The 18,757-nt window shown below is 34.2% G+C and overlaps 1 protein-coding gene across 1 annotated transcript in view; it reads right to left on the reverse strand.

The window, feature by feature from the left end:
- CNTLN (centlein) overlaps positions 1-18,757 on the reverse strand; it is a 181,750-nt gene that overhangs the window by 20,676 nt on the left and 142,317 nt on the right. The window contains 6 exon segments of the mRNA XM_050987362.1: positions 5,496-5,519; positions 5,521-5,673; positions 6,045-6,195; positions 7,737-7,886; positions 9,556-9,650; positions 12,900-13,064. Coding sequence (XP_050843319.1) covers positions 5,496-5,519; positions 5,521-5,673; positions 6,045-6,195; positions 7,737-7,886; positions 9,556-9,650; positions 12,900-13,064 — 738 coding nt within the window.

An 18,757-nucleotide genomic window follows, 5' to 3' on the forward strand; every position in this document is an offset into this window, starting at 1 on the left:
TTGACCCAGAAAATGTCTATGATGACATTCCAAAAACGGAGTAGGGAGGAAGTTGCATAAGGACAGAAACGAGGAGTGAGGCTCACTCAGGGGTGAAACTTTTCAACAAAAGCATTAACTTACCTAAACCTGTATTTTGTACTACAGCCCAAGACAGCAGTGAGGAAATGAGCCATGGCAAAACTTATGTCAGAATTCCAGATAAACTGCATAAAGATAATAGAGACTGATATATATCAGGATGTAAAGTAAACTGAATGGCAAGTAATTGGCAGAACACCACTCGGCCAAGCCAAGGTGAAATAAGTCCTCTGACTCATGTGGCTGCTGAACATAGATGTATGTCAAACAAGAGAGTGAGGGGGAAGTGTGCTTAGCTTAAGCCCAGCTCTGAGTAGCCGAAATGAGGGCAGCTGTCTTAAGAGGGTGAGTGTTAGATCCCAACTTAGATCCATTAAGCTTGCCAAGTGAACTGCCATGGGTCTTGATTTTGGCAGTCAGTTTTATCAGATGGTTGTACTGGAGACCTACCAAGAACAATGCCAGAACACACCAGATGTGCTCTGTGCTGCAGAGGGTATCCTCAGCGGAAGGCACACAAGTCCCAAATGACAGAGGTAGTATGGAAGTAAGAAGTGCACTCAACTGATTTCAAACATTCAGCTGCCATCACCTATTTATTACCACCACAGCTGAATACAGATGCCTTATCGACACAATCCTTCTCAAGGTCAGAAAAGTTCTGATATTCTCATGCTCAGAGAGGCATCATCACCACAGATTAAAGTGAGTTTTGCTGATGAACAAGTTGAATGGGACAGATGACGGATGACACTGAGTCTTGGCTTACAAAAGACTCTAACAAACATACTGTCAGTTAAAGTCTAGAGGCGGATAGAAAAATAGAACATGCTGGAAAACAGAATTCATGCAGGAATTTGGACAGTTTTGCAGTAAACTAGTATGTTCTACTATATTTTCCATAGAAATCCAGTAAAGCAGTTTAATATAAATTTTTTAACTTTATCCAATGGTTGCTTTCTACATGAGTTCTCACAAGTACTACAAACACACAACAAAGAAAATTTTGCCCTGGATGCTGTGCTTCACATAACTGGCAGATCCACCTGAGGATCTGACAGTACATGTTACAGAAAATCCTGAGCAATGGTACGCCATAAAAATTGAATACATGATTCAAAGAGAATTTATGGTGCTGAAGGAAGCGGAGGTTGGGATAAAGACATGAGCTCTAGAAAACACACCTGAAGTGCTCTCACAGCCACCTGATCCCTCTTCCAGGTAGTTTGTATTTTTCTGTAATAAAACTGCTTTATTTGGCCTAGTTGATACATTTACAGTCCTACTTTCATTATTAATTCTTAGTCTTGACACATACTATGGAAAAATTTTATCAGGATATGAATTTTATTAAAATGTTTAATAATCAAGTTTACTTCTGGTCATTACAGAACTCTAAACCACACATACATTTTATGATTTATTTTTCAGATTGACTGCATGAGTTATTTTTAATCCATTTAACACATTATTGATATTGCATAGGCTATTTTTTTTATCTGAACATATCAGTAGTAAGTCAGACATCCTAAAAAAGAGGTATATTAAAACAAATAGTAACCTTTATCCACTGACTCGTACTATTCTCCAGAAAAAACCCAGATTTACTGAATACAAGTTGCTTTCCATAAAGGTACTCTATCAAGTATAACTATACTCCCATGCTTTAATACTTCAATAATTGAATTTCTTATCAGTATTTTATTCAGAAATGAGGTCAGATTAATGAACATAAAAAAATTATTTTTCTGAATATTGACTCAATATTATTATCCTTTTAGACTCTAGGCAGTGTTCTAATACATACGCACTACCTTCAAATACTTATTCAAAATGAGGATTGGCAAGAGAAATATTTCTTAACCAGCTATATAAAATGGTAAACTATAAAAATTCTCAACCCAAAAATCCTACTTCTTTCTAGAAAATGTTAAAAATCTTCTCTTGGCTACTAATAGATTAAGGATGTTGCAGAATCTTCATAAGACATCAGCCTACTCCATTCCAGACACAAAACATCATATGAATTTATCATATTAATTTTATTTATTTTATACTTTTATTCACTTTATCTTTACACAGTTACAGAGTTGTTTTATCTAATGATAGATTACATCTGCCCTGTAATAGCTACCTTAGTAGTAGTACATTTTTAAATCCTGCCTGTTACTACTGTTCTTGGCCTTGCTACCAAAGATATCCTCTGGACTTCTTCAGCATCTTATCCATCTTTTATATTCCATTGTTGTTTATATTTTTCTGTAATCCATTTTCCACTTTGTTAGGTTGCCTTTTATTTCTAAATATTTTGCTCTCTTTCCTACCAAAATGAAAGAGATAATTTGTAAGGACTCACCATCTAATTATGAAACAGAGGTTTTTTGGTTACTTAATAAACTGTTACAGTCCACAATTTCTATTCACATTTCCTACTAGCCTGTATCTTCCTCATTTAACAGCTTTGGAAAAATGAACTGCTTTGAATTAACCTATTTCAGGGGCTCTGTTGGTTCCCTCTGGAAGTCATTCTGCACAAAATACCTGATTCTTATCCCACATTCCAACATAAATAAATACAATACTCCCTTAAAACATATTAAATACAGCAACCTTTGTTTACAAACATTTGTTTCAGCATTTTTGGAAATTATTACTAGATTGTACAATCTAATGATTTTAGCTCATTGTGAAAGTGTCCAAATCTCTGTGGGAGACCACAGTAATGCAATATTTTATTACATTCCATTACAAATATGTGCTTAATTAGTAAGTCATCACATCCTCTACAGTGATCCACTGGTGTATATCAGATTTCTACCACAAACCTCTTCCCTAGGTTTTGTAACTTATTATCTTGACCCAAATAGATCCAGGATCCTGTGGTTCTGTATTGTCAATAACTTTAAAAGCAAGTAACACTGCTGGCTATAAACACTCACACTCTTCTCTGAAGTTCCCCTCTTCTCCCATTTATAGCTGTAACTAGCAGCAATCTCATTGGCAACTCAGAAATAATTTAATTGTTGTATGTTAAAAAAGAAGTATATAAAGTCACAAGAGACATGGAATAGGTACAAAAAGTAACTGCAGTTTAAGAATGAGGAGAAAATTACACTTGCACTCTAAAAAACAAGTAAAGCCTATGAAGTGACCAGAATAGCCAAAGATTGGAGGATAGACAAAGATTGGAGGATCATATAATTTTGTTAACCTGTTTAAGTGACATATATATATATAGGTGAAACTTGATCTCTATATAGAAAAAACTATTTGAATTACTGGAACTGGAATGAGAATCAAGGTCAGGGGATAAAAACCTGACAGCTATCCAGAAGAAAAGAAACGAGGCAGAACAGACTTCAAAAGAAGAGCTGTACTCTTCAAGAGAAAGGAGTTCTGCTACTTATTACAGTATTATCACAATATCTCATTATAACATCAGGTACACAGGAGATATTTTAACAGGATTTACATAGTATACAGCAAAATTCCACTGAATTTGTAAGGATTTTGCTTTTTATGGTGGTATATTGTTAATAAAATCTGATTTTAGCACCCAACTAAACAAAGTCGTTTACCTATAGATACTATCTTTCTTTTCAAAAAATCGTTCTGCAGAGGAACAGCAATCAGCAAAACTGTTACTTGAAATATTCATATATATTCTTTATATTCAGGCAAAAAAATAGGTGGTTATTATTCTTATTCTAATTTCATATTTACATTTTTTCACATCTAGTGTAACCACGAAAATGCTGATGAATATTCATGGTAATTAACAATGAAGCTGCTATCTCCTTCAACAAAGAATGAAGTTAAGATAATAGTTGATAATAGATCTTGCTCACTACTTTTACTTTTGAGAACAGAAGATCTTTTACTTTCTCATTTTCTAATTTTTGAAAAAACTTTTCATTATGGAACTATGTAAAATATTGATAGCATGATTTTTTTACCTCCTTATTTCTGTAACTGCTACTTTCACTTTATTCAATGAAAGCATTCCAAAGCTCATAGCAGTCTTAATGGAGACTGAATTGCTTCTCTCCATCATCAGTGACATAGGAGTACTTAATTAAAAATACTATATAATACATTAGATTAATTCAGGCTTTTTCATATTTTGCCAAAAGAAAGCATGCAGCTGTGGAAAGAACACCTATATCTTCCTCTTGGAGAATGCATTCAGAATTAGAAGAAAGCACATTTCCTCTCATGAAAATTTATAGTCTGTTCAAGAATAGGCAGCATATTTCTGAATGAACAGGCATAATGATCAGTTTTATACCTCTTTTTCAACAGTTACATCAAAAGGCAAACAGAAAATATTAATCACTTTGATAATAAACTTAAAAAATAAAATATCTAGATTTTTAAATAACAAGCACTCTTTCATGAAACCCAATCATTATTTTTACCTTAGATAAGTTAGCTTATGAATTACTTGAATTTAGGATTCTAAAGCAATATCAAACATAGTTCAGTCTTTTTTCATAAGGAAATTTATATGAACTTAGCAACAGAACTGAACATGGGAAGATTTCAGGCAAATGCTAAAAGTCTGAACACTGCCACGTAGAGTGACTTTATATGCTTTCTTTTTCCAGGGGATCAAAATACTCTTTACTCTGAATGCTTCAGCCTTGCTCAAACATACCTGAAAGCAGCTCACTTCTACTTCTCACTTCTTAGAAATACAAGGGCAGTAGAGAAGTAGCTGATTCACGAGCTAATAAACAATAACCTTCTTTGAAAGTTGGTATACAGTAGTTATATACTACATTAATAAAATCACAGAATATTCTGAGTTGGAAGAGACCCTTAAAGATCATCAAAGTCCAACTCCTGGCCCTGCTCAGCACCATGTCCAGGTGCCACACTGTGTGCCCAAGAGCACTGTTCAAACCTTTCCTGAACTCTATTAGGCTGATGCTGTGACCACTTTCCTGGAAGGAATATAAGGAAACAATATTCTACATACTGCTCTTAAAACTGCTTTCCATTGTGCAACATAGAGGCTTCCTTAGATAGTATTTCTAAAACAAGAAGCACATGCATATGTAAAATGCAGTAATTCACTGTAACGGATAGATATGAATTATATTAAATGTGTTGGGAATTTATTTGCTGCAAAGTAACCTGATACACAACTAAGCACTTTGTTTTGGGACCAAGTATGTGTCAGTCATATATAAAAAGATGACCAATAAAACTTATACAAGTATTTAAAAGTCTGGGAGAGAGGTATTGATTCTTTCTCCTTATTCAGACCTGACACCAGAACACTGCAGCCACTACAAACACTGTTCTGGAACAGGGAGTGCATCCAAGCCTTGCTTAATCTTTTACATTTTGCTTTCAATCAAAAGTAACTTTTCTCAGGTGAACCCTCAAAAGAAAATTAACATTCAAACCTTCACAAATGTCTTGAACTCTTCTAACTTTGTCACTGGTGAGCAGCAGCTCTTTCTGTAGAGTTCACAAAGCCTGGGTACTCTGCTTAGCCAAGCCATGCAGTTGAGATGCAGCAGTTTCAAGCTCAGTCATAGCACATTCAGTTTCAATCACTTTTCTCTCTAGTTTAGTAATCTTCTGAAACACATCCACAGAGACACAGCAGTGCTATGATAAAAGCTGATGGGGAGGTATGGTAGATTACAAACGAATGAATGTATAAACAACCTCCCACACTATAGGTGACATCACAGAATACTTCACTTGCAACATATAGTAGGTAATTTCATGGCAAAAAGTAATTTCACTTTCACTCCTTATGTCCATGTTTCAGAACATATGCAAATTTCAGAAGTGTGACTGAATTACATCAGAGAAACAGGTTACCATTATTCTGCTATTTTCCCCCTTTCTGTACTGAAAGTTTAAGCTGATGACCTTGCAACTTTTCATTTTAAAGTGAGGCGTGAAAAAACTCCACAGTGGAGCCATCAAAACTCTAATTATACCTTTTTTTCCAAATCTTCTTTAGCTTCGTGATACATCTGCTCATACTGAGACTTCTCTTTCAAAGCTACATTAAACCTTTGTTTCATTGAATCGATGGAAACTTTTTGTTTACAGCCAGTGCCGTCACCTGAAATAATGAAAGAGCATTGACTATCAAGATAGAAAACTTCAAAATTTGAATAAAATCAGAGCTAAGCATACCCATATTACATAAAAATATACAACTATGTTACTGAAGTATCTTTTTCTGAAATTGCAGATTTTAATAAACCTCTACTGTTGATCCAGTAGAGATCAGTTCACACACCACCTTATTAAATAAGGTTTTGACTGGCATTAAATATAAAGAAAAGCTCCGAGTTGTTTGTTCATATATATTTTAAGCTCACAGTACTTGCAAAAGGGAGTAAACTACAATTTCAACTGACTTCTTTTGTCAGAGATAAAAAAATAAATTCAAACTCAGCTGAGAAAAGAACTATATGTTAATAGTCTGTAAAGCATCTTAGATAATGAATATCTAATGCAAACACTGACTGGGGGTAAAAATGAGAAAAACCAATGCTCCTAAAAATTGTTCAGCTTTCCTATTGAGCACCCTAATCACAAAGTTTTCCTGACAATATTGAGTAACAGGGAATTTCTTTGATATTTTGCTGAAGATAATGTAAAATTTATCAAGCTGATTTTCCACATGGAATAATCAAAATAATGTATGGAATATGATTCTTTGGAAATGCAGTGCTTCAATTAGTCAAAGCACAGAAGTAAATCACATTATTCTATGCTAAATCTTTTATCCAAAACCATAACCAGGTATTTTTCTCATGTCACACCTTAGCTCCCTTGCTTTCTTGACGTTCTCACTTTCTTGTTGTGGATTTCTTAGTAACAGCTTATCTTTAGCATGGAGGGTTATACATTAGCTCTCTTTGGAGCTGAAAATGCTGTACGACTGCAAGCAGGAATAGTGCTTGTGTCACTAAGGCAAGCACTTGCATTTTAGGCAAACAAAAGCAAACTGGCAGGTTGTTTGTTTCTATTTTGGGGTCATAAGATGCATAACCTGACAGACAACCAAACATCATGATCTTTTTCTGGCATTGAAGGCCAAAGTGCAATGCATCAGTCGGATAACAGAAATATGCTAAATCATATACAAATTCTCTTACTTTCAATGAAATAATCCTAAAATTTTGCAGAAGAAAATAATTTGCTACAGAAGTTAAGCACTACCTACACAGTTAGAATTACTTTAAGCTAAGAACTGTGAATCATTCATAACACTGTAGTAGAAAATAGATTAACATATTAAAGCATTTAACTACTATAGCCAGGAGAGGTGCATGGACTTCATTAGCATATGTCATGTAAAATCGCCCTTGTTTCAGGTCTACTATATTTTATGAACTTAGAGTGCATAAAACTAAATCCCACTACTTACAGCAGATCCTTGCTACGGTGTGTTCTGAATGCTTTAATATTTAATTACACCTATAACAAAGATAAATTAAATTATGCTGAATCCATTCAAGCTATCGCCATATACTGATTTCATACAAATTATAGTGGGAGGTATTACACCCTTCAATTAACTGTATGTTCTTTGCTTTAAGCAATATATTGATTTAATATGTATAGTGTGTTGAAATAACTTCTGTAAATCCACCAGCTTCTGTTTTTTCAAAAACTAGGAATAGCAAGAAAGAAGTACCTTTCTCTCAAGACTTTCCAATGTTTCCATTAAGATTTTCTCATTTTCTTGATTTGCTTTTAGGCAAGACCTTAAGTCTTCTATTAAATGTCTTTTCATAGTAACATCCCTCTCCAACTCAGAAATTCTGCAGAGGAAGAAGTTGGACTGCATATCACTGCTAGAAAATTTGGTTAATGTGCAACTAATAGGTATAAAGGCAGTAGACAATCTATCATACCTGTAGCATTACAATTCTTTCGAAAATAAGTGCTGATGCAGTTCTTGCAATTTACTTGATCCTCAAGTACTAAACCCAGTTTCCAGTCTCTTATTAAACAGATCTTTTTTCTAAATATGCACTATATTTGTGATTTGAATTTTGCTTGTTGGAACTGAAATCACAATAATGCTGAAACTATTATCAAAAAAAAAAAAAGGCAAAACAAACCTGCTGAGCTCACAAAAATCAATTAATTAAATTCCTTTGATGTCTCAAACAATCATTCAAACACTATTTTTTGCAAAATTATTTTCAAAAGAAAACGAAAAAGTGAAGACTTCTTTCCTCCAACTGAGTAATACATGGAAATAGTTGAAAAAACTCTATCCCTGTGTGTCAGATGAGATAAAATGCAAAACATAGAAATAACATCACCTTTTGTCAGAAACTTCTTGTAAAACCCCCAAAACTCTCATGTACAATTAAGTAATCTTTGTTCAATGAGAAAATTATGCCTTATACAATACTATTACAACACAAATTAATATTTTAAATATAAGCATAAGCAATACCTAAATATGTCCAGATATGCGGATTTTTTTCCAGTGAAAGCAAAATGAATGGCAGTATTTTCAGGAATGCAGCACTCTTAATACAATGTCAATATCGTGTTAAAAAAAAAACCAAAACAGTAATACAATGCATCTAAAAATTTCTTTGATCTATTCCACCTTTATACTCTTACTGCTATTTTGGTTATTATATTTTACAGCTTATAAAAAACCAATATCTATTTTATAAAGCAAGCATGCTACCCAATAACTATTTTAAATTTGAAATCTTATGGTGGAAAAATTCACTTTGAAACAAAAAACAAACAATCTACAATTTAATAATTTTTAGGGTTCTAAAATGAACTATTTTCAGATGAACTATTTTCAGATAAGCAAACTGCATTCTTTTTCCAATTAAAAAATCAGAAGGGTTAGAGGAGTTAAAATCATGGGCAGATAAGAAATTTAGATACACATAGCTTTTTTATAGTTGACATAGAAATATAATTGAAGAACAGTATTATATCAGTTACAGTAGGTAGAATAAAAATATCAGTTGTGTATTTGACAATTTTTGAATTTCAAAATGAATAACAGACCTGAATAAATTCAAATAGAAACAAATACAACTGTCCTTTTGAACTTTTTTATGAATATAAGACTAGCTATTTAATCTTATTTAAGCATCTGAACCTTGACATGTCTCTTAGCCCCTAGGCAAAGAATTACTGAATTTGAAAGACTGTGTTTAACAGTGCTGAGGAATTCATTTCGACTTACATCAAGGATAAAACAGCCTGAGTTCCGACTTAAGGTATTCTTACTGCCATACAGATACTGAGGCTAGCTGCACCAGTTTATAAAAACCGCAATTTAGGCATAAACTGTTCCAGTTTCAAACACATCCCCGTAACACTATGCAAGACTGCAATAAAAAGAGCGCATCGTTCTCTCAAGAATCAAAGAATAGTTGACGTGGTAGCAATTTTGCAGCTGCCACTGGGTGGCACCAGACACAATGGATAGAAGGGGCACCATCCTTCCCTTGCAGCTCCCGAATCCATTCTTTTTCCTGGACTTGTTTTTTCAGTGACTTAATGGTGGTCGACTGCTTAGCGATCTCAGTGTTCGAATTCTATACTGAAAAATATTAGCATATAAATAAAGTAGACCGAATGTGATCACAGCCAACAGGAAATATTGAAAAAAAAAATTATCCGAGTAAATTTCCATGTATTTTGTGAAGATTCTTAGAAATTAGATGGTATAAAAGGAGTGCTTTCTAGAAGCACTTAAGCAGAACTACATTCCTTGGAAAATATGATTAAAATCAGTGCATTTCCATTGTTCTAATAATGCATGGCTACTAGATGTTCTCTGGACACTTGCAAGCACCAATCAGGACCACATTTTTCTCTTCCATAGCATGGTTAGAATAAAATGTAACAGAAGAGAAGTAAAACTGGATCTTCATTTGAACTACATCTTTGAATGGTACAGTTCTACAGTGCAAGGAATCTATATCTATACAGCTAGAATGTCCAGTAATTCCTTTCATCTTAAGTATTAAGAAATACAAGACAATTTACAAGAGTGGTTGCTTTAATGTCTCCAAAAATTCAAAGCACAAGACAAAGACATTTCTATTTGTCTGTACTAACACAAATTCTACGTTTCACTAACAAGCAGGTATGATCCTAATTTTCAGGCACATATTCCAGTGAAGGACATTTATACAGTGTTGGCCATCCCTCGTTTGTATAAAATAAGAAAAAAAAGTGCTGCTATTCCGCCAGGCAATTACACGTATCATCTACCCAAGATCTAAAAGCAGAAACACTGAATCATTCTACAGAAAAAAAAAAAAAAAAAAGAAAGAAATTTAACTAAGTGGCCATCTTAGCAATCTGAGCATATGCATTGAATGCCATTGCTGAAATGGCAGCTCAAGCACACCACATAGAGATATTTCAGAACTCCAAAAGGTGTTGCCAAAAGATACATGTTAAGCATACGCACCAAATATATATATGCCAATATGTACATGGATTTAACCACTGTACTACGGCTTTTTACTCACTCTGTATAAACAACAAGCAAACAGATCAGATATGCTGTAAACAATGATACTTCAGGAGAATTTCTCTGCTCAGTGCAGACTTGTAATGCCTATTAACATTAATGGGAGTATTGCACATAACTCTGTGCACCTCAAGGGGAGTATATATTCTTGTGTGCATAGTTAGTTGTAAAATATTGTTCTTAATAACTTGTCTAGTCTATTTACTATTATTATAATGTGAGGTATAACCAGAAAATTGTTAAAATGATGTATGCTAGCAGAATATTCCGGAGTTTCCTGAGAGCTGTTTGCGGAGCTTGAGTTCCATTAGCGTAAAGCAGAGCACCCAGCTACGTGGTTTACACACCAGACATGAACTTGAGTACTTAGGTGGGCCTCTGCACACATTCAGAGGCAAAGACATATGCTTACGGTACTTTGCTTCTGAACTCACCACCCACACTTAACACATTTTTTCCTGTTGGCAAAGATACAAGGAGTCATTACATACAATGTAAACAAGCACTGCAAAGACAGCGCTAAGGAAAAAAATTAACCAGTAAGGCCAGGTACTTGGACATTTTGAGCTATAAGGAAAGCTTTTGCTGCTTAGACATTCAGATATTCAGGAGAATAACTATGTGTCTCACCTTCAAGTCAGCTAGAAAGCCTGGAACAATAATTAAAAACCCTTTGTCAAATTCTTCTGCTAAGAAATGACTTGCAGGACTTAAACTAGCTTTAAATAAAGTTAAGAATTTCAGAAACTTGATTTAAGTAGTTTTTAAGCTCCTTATATTCAAAACTCTCATCCAATTCAGAAACCAGTGAATTTACTCTACTACTTAGCATTTGGGGTCACAGACTATCTCCATCCTAAATATAGTTTTGCATACATGATTTATTTTTTCCTTAAAAATTTAATGTATCTTTAAGAAGGAATTAAAAGTCATGCTAGTATTTTTGATATCAGATTTATATACGCTTGCTAAATATTTCCTCTACTGCAGAAACAAAAAACCTTTGATTTTTCAGCAATTTATTTTGCTGTTCACATTTGGCAGACAAATAGAGTACGCTTCTAACTTGGGTGTTCCTCTTAAGATATTAAAAAAAGCCAAAAAAATTTTTTTTTATTTTTCCTACCTGCATAGATCAATTGTCTGCTAGGTTTCTGGATAACGAAGATACTCATCTAAAAGGTACAACCCTAATTAACAGCAACAGAAGCAGATTATTCAATCCCAAACCTAAAAACAATACTCAAGAAGACAGTGTGTATGTTTTTAAGACCTCTTTCTCATAATTAAAGCAGATCAATTTACGTGCCTTTTCATGGCTACTCCCTGCTGGCCTCATCTCTTTATCAATGTGACCTACCTTTACTAGTCCCTGAATTTAGATGTTATGCATCCAGTGTGCAGCAGCCATGATCTGTAATACCATGATTACCATCAACAGCTCAGAGGTCTGAGCATTACCCACACCTCATGTGCTAGCACAGCTAATCCAGCATTTAGAGTCAGCTGCATTGACCATGTAACAGAGCCTTTTCTCCTAGGTGATCCTTTGGCAGACTTCTTGCTACTGTCGAGTTTCTTCTAGCAGCATGAAGCTGCATCATTTTGACCTTTTCTCTTTCCTCTACTATTTAACAGAACACAATTGGAAAAAAAAAAACCTTGAAGACATACTGTTGCAAATATATTTCCTCCAGTGAGAAGAGAAGAAATTAATATGTTTGAGCCAAGCCATCTGCTGAGAAAGCTTTCAGAACAACACAGTCAAGTCTCTGCATCATTCACATGCAACAAAATCACCCGAGACTGAAAAGTGAAATCATCAACCCGTCAGTATTTTCCTACCAGTTAATCTAAAAAAATTCAAAATAATAAATGCCTCTCTGAAGACAAAGACAATATTGACACACATGCAACACTGCTGCCCCATTAGCTCAAGTTCCTTGCTCCACTTTCACAGACAGCTATTGCTTTTCTCCTTCTTAGATTAAGAAAAGAATCAACTGAATTCTCATCACACTAATTTCACAGAACCTTCCAACAAGATCTACTTAATCATTGTGTGAAAACCCAGCAAGGCTCCTTGTTTGTCCTATTTGATCTGCATTGTTTTAGAACTCTTAGTTCTGTCTCTGACTAGATTGCTACTTACCATCAAAGGCAATCTAACACCTAGGCTGCTAATCATTGGCTACGATATACAAATGGTAGGTGTATGGGAGTATATGTATGCCTGCTTGACCCAGTTATGAACTACTGCTCATACAAATTATTCTCAGCACTAGATTATCTGTTCTGTCACCTTTAGTTTGCACTGCAGCTGTTTCTTCTCTAAATCAATGTTCTTTGAAGGAGTTGGTGTGGCTTCATTCTTGCCAGCCGTTGGAATCAGATGTTCTCTCAACTTCAATTTTCCTTGTAGATCTTCCTTCTCCTGTTGCCACTTGGCCATGTTGGATGTCAAAGTCTGTTTTACAAGGACAATAAACAATCACAATTTCACCCTAACAATATTTCTGCTTGATGATATGAGATGCTTTTCCAGTTCAGCATTCAAGAGGAATGAAACTGTACATATTACCTGTAATTACATTGCATAGCTGTTGGTTGAATTCTGTAGCACAGGTAAAGATCAAATCTGGCAGAAAAAAGTAATCTACCACCACTGAAAATAAGCAATTATTTTAGTTCCATTTCAATTGAATATGTTGCAGTTTTAACTACGGCAAATAAAAATTATCATACAAAACTGTAACAGCAGTTACTGTTGAAACATGTTTACCTAAAACTTCCCTAGAATTCAGCAATTATTTCTACACAGAATATGAAGAAATACCATGGTGTCTCAGATACCAGTGCAAATTAAGGGTAGTTAAATGCCAAATCTGTTTTAATGGTGACCATTGTAAGCTCACTTGAATTGCTGTGTTGACAACTGCTAAAAAGCATACACCCTTCTCTTGGCTTTTGTTTTGATATTTGTAGGGCTTGTAGAGGTTAAAGCAAAGTGGACCAGCTGCACTAAACATGTCCTGGTTGGCTGGTCTTTACCTATGTGTTATTTCATCCCTTTCAATATATGCACCATAGCCAGAGAGCTGTACATTCCATAACCTTGACTCTAGGGCTGAAGTACTTAAGTGGTAAAAGACAAGCTGGAGCAGGACAGGATAACAGATGTTAGTTGTTTATTCCACTGGGTAGGTCTTACCACCCTATACTGCAGCCAAAATGCTTCTCACTTAGCAACATAAATGCTAAGTCCAATTAGCAGACAAGCCTTGTTAGGGATTTAGTTCAAATAAATATCATGCAAACAAACTCTCAGTCTTGTTGCACTTGACCGACAACCAACAAGACTTATTCAATCTTTGTACTAACATATTTCACATTACGCCTTTCAGAAGTAATGTTTTAAAAAATTGCCTTAATTTAAATAATATTGAATGTTGTTCTGCAAAAAGGGGAACAGAAATAACCTCCATGCTAGTGATTAACTTTGACAAAACTGTAGTCAGCTGAAAGCCAACAATGGCCTAACAGCTCTCTGCTCCTTACAAGGGTTATTAAAATGCTCTCTTATTATTACACATAAGACTGTAATACAGTAGCTAAACATAAGAAACAATCGTACAAAGTGGTATTGAAATACCTCAAAACGCAAAAAAACCCCTTACCTTGTGAAGAATCCTGATCAGAAGCATGAGAAGATACATGAAAGCTTGAAATAACTAAATGTGTGCCTGATTATATGCTGATGCCAAACAAAATACCCAACCAGAAATCAAAAAGACCAAACACACAAAAAATCCCAAACCCCTGAAAAAACCCCATAAAAAAAAACTCCTAAAAGCAAACAAAAAAATCCACAAAAAAGTGAAAGTTAAGTATTCTACTCTCAAGCATTTTCCTATTTAACTTACAAATTAGATTTTATACAGCTTAATATCATTAGGAAAAAACAATCATATATATGTGTTTATAAAAACATACACTGCTATGAAAATAATCTGAAGATCATATATACAGATAAAAGAGAGTCACATTAATTCCCATTATGAATGAGAAAAGAATGCTTGTATATTTTGCATTAGCCTAAAAAATATCATGGGTACAAGAAAAATTCATCTGGTATTTAAAGTTAAAAATCTAACAGTATTTGTTTCATATTCACCAAGTACACTTACTAAACTCAGTGGGCATTTTACATATGTATCTGAGGTAAGTACTGTTCTTAGTAAAGGAGTTAATCTTTCCATTCCCTTCTGTGTCTGCTGTCATTATTAAACAAGAGAGCGATATTGTATTTTCTAATTGACTATTCCATAATCTGATATATTCTTCTCATACTTCCTACATTTGCAGAGTAAGACAAAATAAGGACCATTTTAATAAGAAAAACCAGCAGTAATACAGAAGGACATAGTATAGAAAAATATGAAGATTATGTTAATTTGTCCAGTATAACCAATATTTATACATGCAGAATTTCATGATTCAGTGTCTCTATAATAAATTATTCATAAAAAGAAAAGAAAAAAAATATCATAGCTAGATCAATATCTCTGTTCAAAATTAGAAATGCCTGTATCTGCTCAAGATAGCTCGTGACTCTCAGAAGTTTCTTAGGCTACTGCTGCTGACAATAAACATCAGTTCTAAAACAACATGAATTGCACTGGCTACATTCCCAAAAATTATAGCAAATATATTCAAAAAGAAAAGGTCTTCATGGGACAGGTGCTAAAAATGACAGTTGGTTACAGAAACCACTTAAACAAGTAGAAAACAGTATTTTAAAATAAGAATCTACATAAATTCCGAAACAGCATAAGAAGTATGGATGGAGTGAAAGTAGCATATGATGTACAAGAGCCCAACCCACAAGAGCAGACAGGCACGCAATTGCAATCAGACATTTCTCATAACTAGTCTCTTAATACTGCTGTAGATATTGTAAATGTACGACAGGACTGATATTTCTACTGCATTACTCTTTATTTTTAATCTATTGAACAGTTTTGAGAAAATCCTATGTAAATCCATGTGGGATGTAAAAAGCAGCCTCCCTGCCCTATCAAGAGATTTATGCTTAGAAGATATTCCTTGCATTTACTTAAGAAACAAGTTCATTACCCTAGTGTTCTTCACCACTGCCTATACTTTAGGTCAAGTTTTTAATTATTTTTTTCTTTTTCAGATACAACAAAAGTTTTGTGCATGCACTATCACACACACAAATCCTGAATCTTTTTACTCCTGACAGAGTAAAAAGAATTTACTCCAGGGGAAGAGGTCACCAGGATGAAAGGTAGAAGAATCTTAAACATCAGCTAGACCAGATGTGGGTAAAGGCAGCCTACTGCTGTTCCTCTGTGATGTAGCAGCCTTTGTCTGCTGCACCTCCTCCAGAGTGTTTTTGGCTTAACAGATGTTTATAGGTTCAATATTTTAACATCCATCTATCTTAATCTCCTTGCTCCTGGTATACCCATGACACCCTGTACTGCTGTTCACAAAGGAGTAAGTGATGAAAATTCAGTTTCTATGAGGTCAGTATAAAACTTCCAGTGACTCAGCAAGGCTTTTCACTGTAAACTCTCTGCTCAGAAAGACAGCTGTGTGGAAGGCCCAATGGGTTAACACAGGAAGTTCCTGCAATGGCCTATTCCTCTTTAACATCACAATCACTCCATAAGGGGCTTTGAGCTCATTTTACAGAAGTCACTCTTCTAGTGCAACTGGCATGTATGAATATAACATTTCTGTTGGAAGAAGCTGATACTGTACTGTTACTAAAGCCACACAATCTCAAACATTTATATTGCAAAATATATTATATAAAAATTATAAACCAGGATGTAAATCAGGCATTCTTGACACACTTTTTGAGCAGTGACATAAACTTATCTTACTACTCATTTTGTAAACTGAAGCTAATATACTTTGATGTTAAAAATCCCATTTTCTGTGAAGCTTCCCACCCTAAAATCCTGGCAGATGCAAACACCGCTATGTCTGTAAGAAAACTGAAGTTAATACTCATTTTTCTTTTCTCCTAAGAAACCTTCCTACAGTAGGTAATAGAATACAGTTGCTATATGCATAGCTCCTATACAAAGTTTTGTCTTAGAATTCAACAGTGCTTCCATAAATGTTTTACATAGAACACTATTTTTGCACAGTTTCTGCTTGATCATGAAAAACATACAAAATAAGCAAGACTTGTTGCTCACGTAAAACAGAACTTTTCAAAGCATGCTTGCAGGCAAAGAGCTAGGCATTTATGATTTTACTCATTCTCTCAAATATTATTATAACATGATAAACCTATTTTCAACATTCAATTTATTGTGTCAATCCCACTGCTCCTGAATCTGCCTGATGGGTCATAGGAAAAAAAAAGGTGAAAATTAATAAAAGTAGTATGTAGCTATCTGAAAAGATATAATCCAGACTATAAAGCTATGGTGAATACTTAATGTGATCATATAGAGAAAAGGCAAATAACTTCAAATCTTCGATCAAAGTTCTTTTCATGCAAGTGCTGTAAGTGGTTGATTACTTGGTATTCTAGTCATGAAGACAAAATATCAAACAGAAGTCTCCAGTGACTTAATATCCCATCCCTAAATTGAAACAAAGACCCCCCCAAAATCAAGACAAACTTCTTGTAAAATGTAGAACTTATTTGTCATTTGTCCTTCTGAAATTTCAGTAAAATCTACTGAATCATTTAGTAGTATTTTTTTTTTTACCCAAATGCAGTTATCAGGAGCTGACTATTCCACAAAAATGTCAAATAAATGAAGGTAATGTAGAGGACTTTTTGCCAGTGCTTTAGCTAGTTGTTAGACTTCAGTAGCCTTTAGAGACCATTAAGTACCCTTTGGCTAATTGGCCAATGGTAGATTAATCCTCTTTTTATTCCAGCAGCACTATTTTAACACCCTTTGCACTCTGTCAGTGTAGTATCTGAATGACAAAATAATATTGTGCATGAATAATAAGCAGAAAAGTTAAATTAACATTTCATGTTTCACATGCCATACCTATGTGTCAGGGAAAAGAACCCTCTTTTAAAGCCACTGACATTCAACTTTTTTAAACAATCTCATGTTGACACCTTACTGAAGTGAATCTTCCTAATTACTGCTAATTGCCTATCAAGCAAAAAAAAAAATCTTTCCTTGAAGTGCAGTTGTCTAGTATAGATGAACACAGCTCCAAAGTGCATAGTAAAGACAGGCATGACACTTGAGGTATGCTACATTATTATGAGGTCATACTAAATATGGTTTGCAGTGAACAAAGCAGCTTTTAAGGATGTTTAAGGTACTGAAAATGTCAATCTCTCATGAAGTGTTTAAATTAGTTCCCCAAAGAGAAGTACAGACATTAACCAGCAGATAAGAGGTACATTTCTCATCTCAGGTATTTTACTAAAGAAAAACATTTGGCCTATTGATAATGGTAACACAATTGCAGTTCACCTGCTTTATAACAGTAATATTTACATTGGAATCACCCTTTCACACATGCAAATTATAAATTCAGCTGTTATTGGAAAAACAATTTTAATCACTAACAACGACCCCTAGACTCAAAGATTTTGAGTGTCTTCTTAAAAAATGTACTGTTTCTGATCAATCATCATTTATAAAGGGCTATTTGCTGTATAAAATTTCATAAACAAAGGTTTTACATGTAATCTTAATTCAGGTACTTACAGTTGATCTACAACTAAATTTATTCTACAACTTATAAAACCTATCATTGCACCATCTGGCTACAGCAACTTACATAAATAATATAAAAAGAAAATTAACAGAATCAGTCCAGACAGGTCTTTTTTGAATTTTGTTTTGTTTTTCTCTTTTTCTAAATACTAGTAATATCACATAGATCAAGAGCAGAAAACACAACTACATTTTAAAGAAACATACTACACTCATATATAAATGAATTGGAGTAAAAGATTCTGGGCCTAATTTTTCAAGAAATTAACTGCTCTTCTAACAAGAAACAAGTCTGAGTACAGAACTGTGCATTGTGCAACCAATGATTTTTCAAATAAATTAAGGAAAATTAGAAAAAAAACATAGTAATAATACAAATCACAATTTTTAAGATGATGAAACTGCTTCTGATATATGTCAT

This window comes from Serinus canaria, chromosome Z, assembly GCF_022539315.1.
Source record: "Serinus canaria isolate serCan28SL12 chromosome Z, serCan2020, whole genome shotgun sequence".
NCBI lineage: Eukaryota > Metazoa > Chordata > Aves > Passeriformes > Fringillidae > Serinus > Serinus canaria.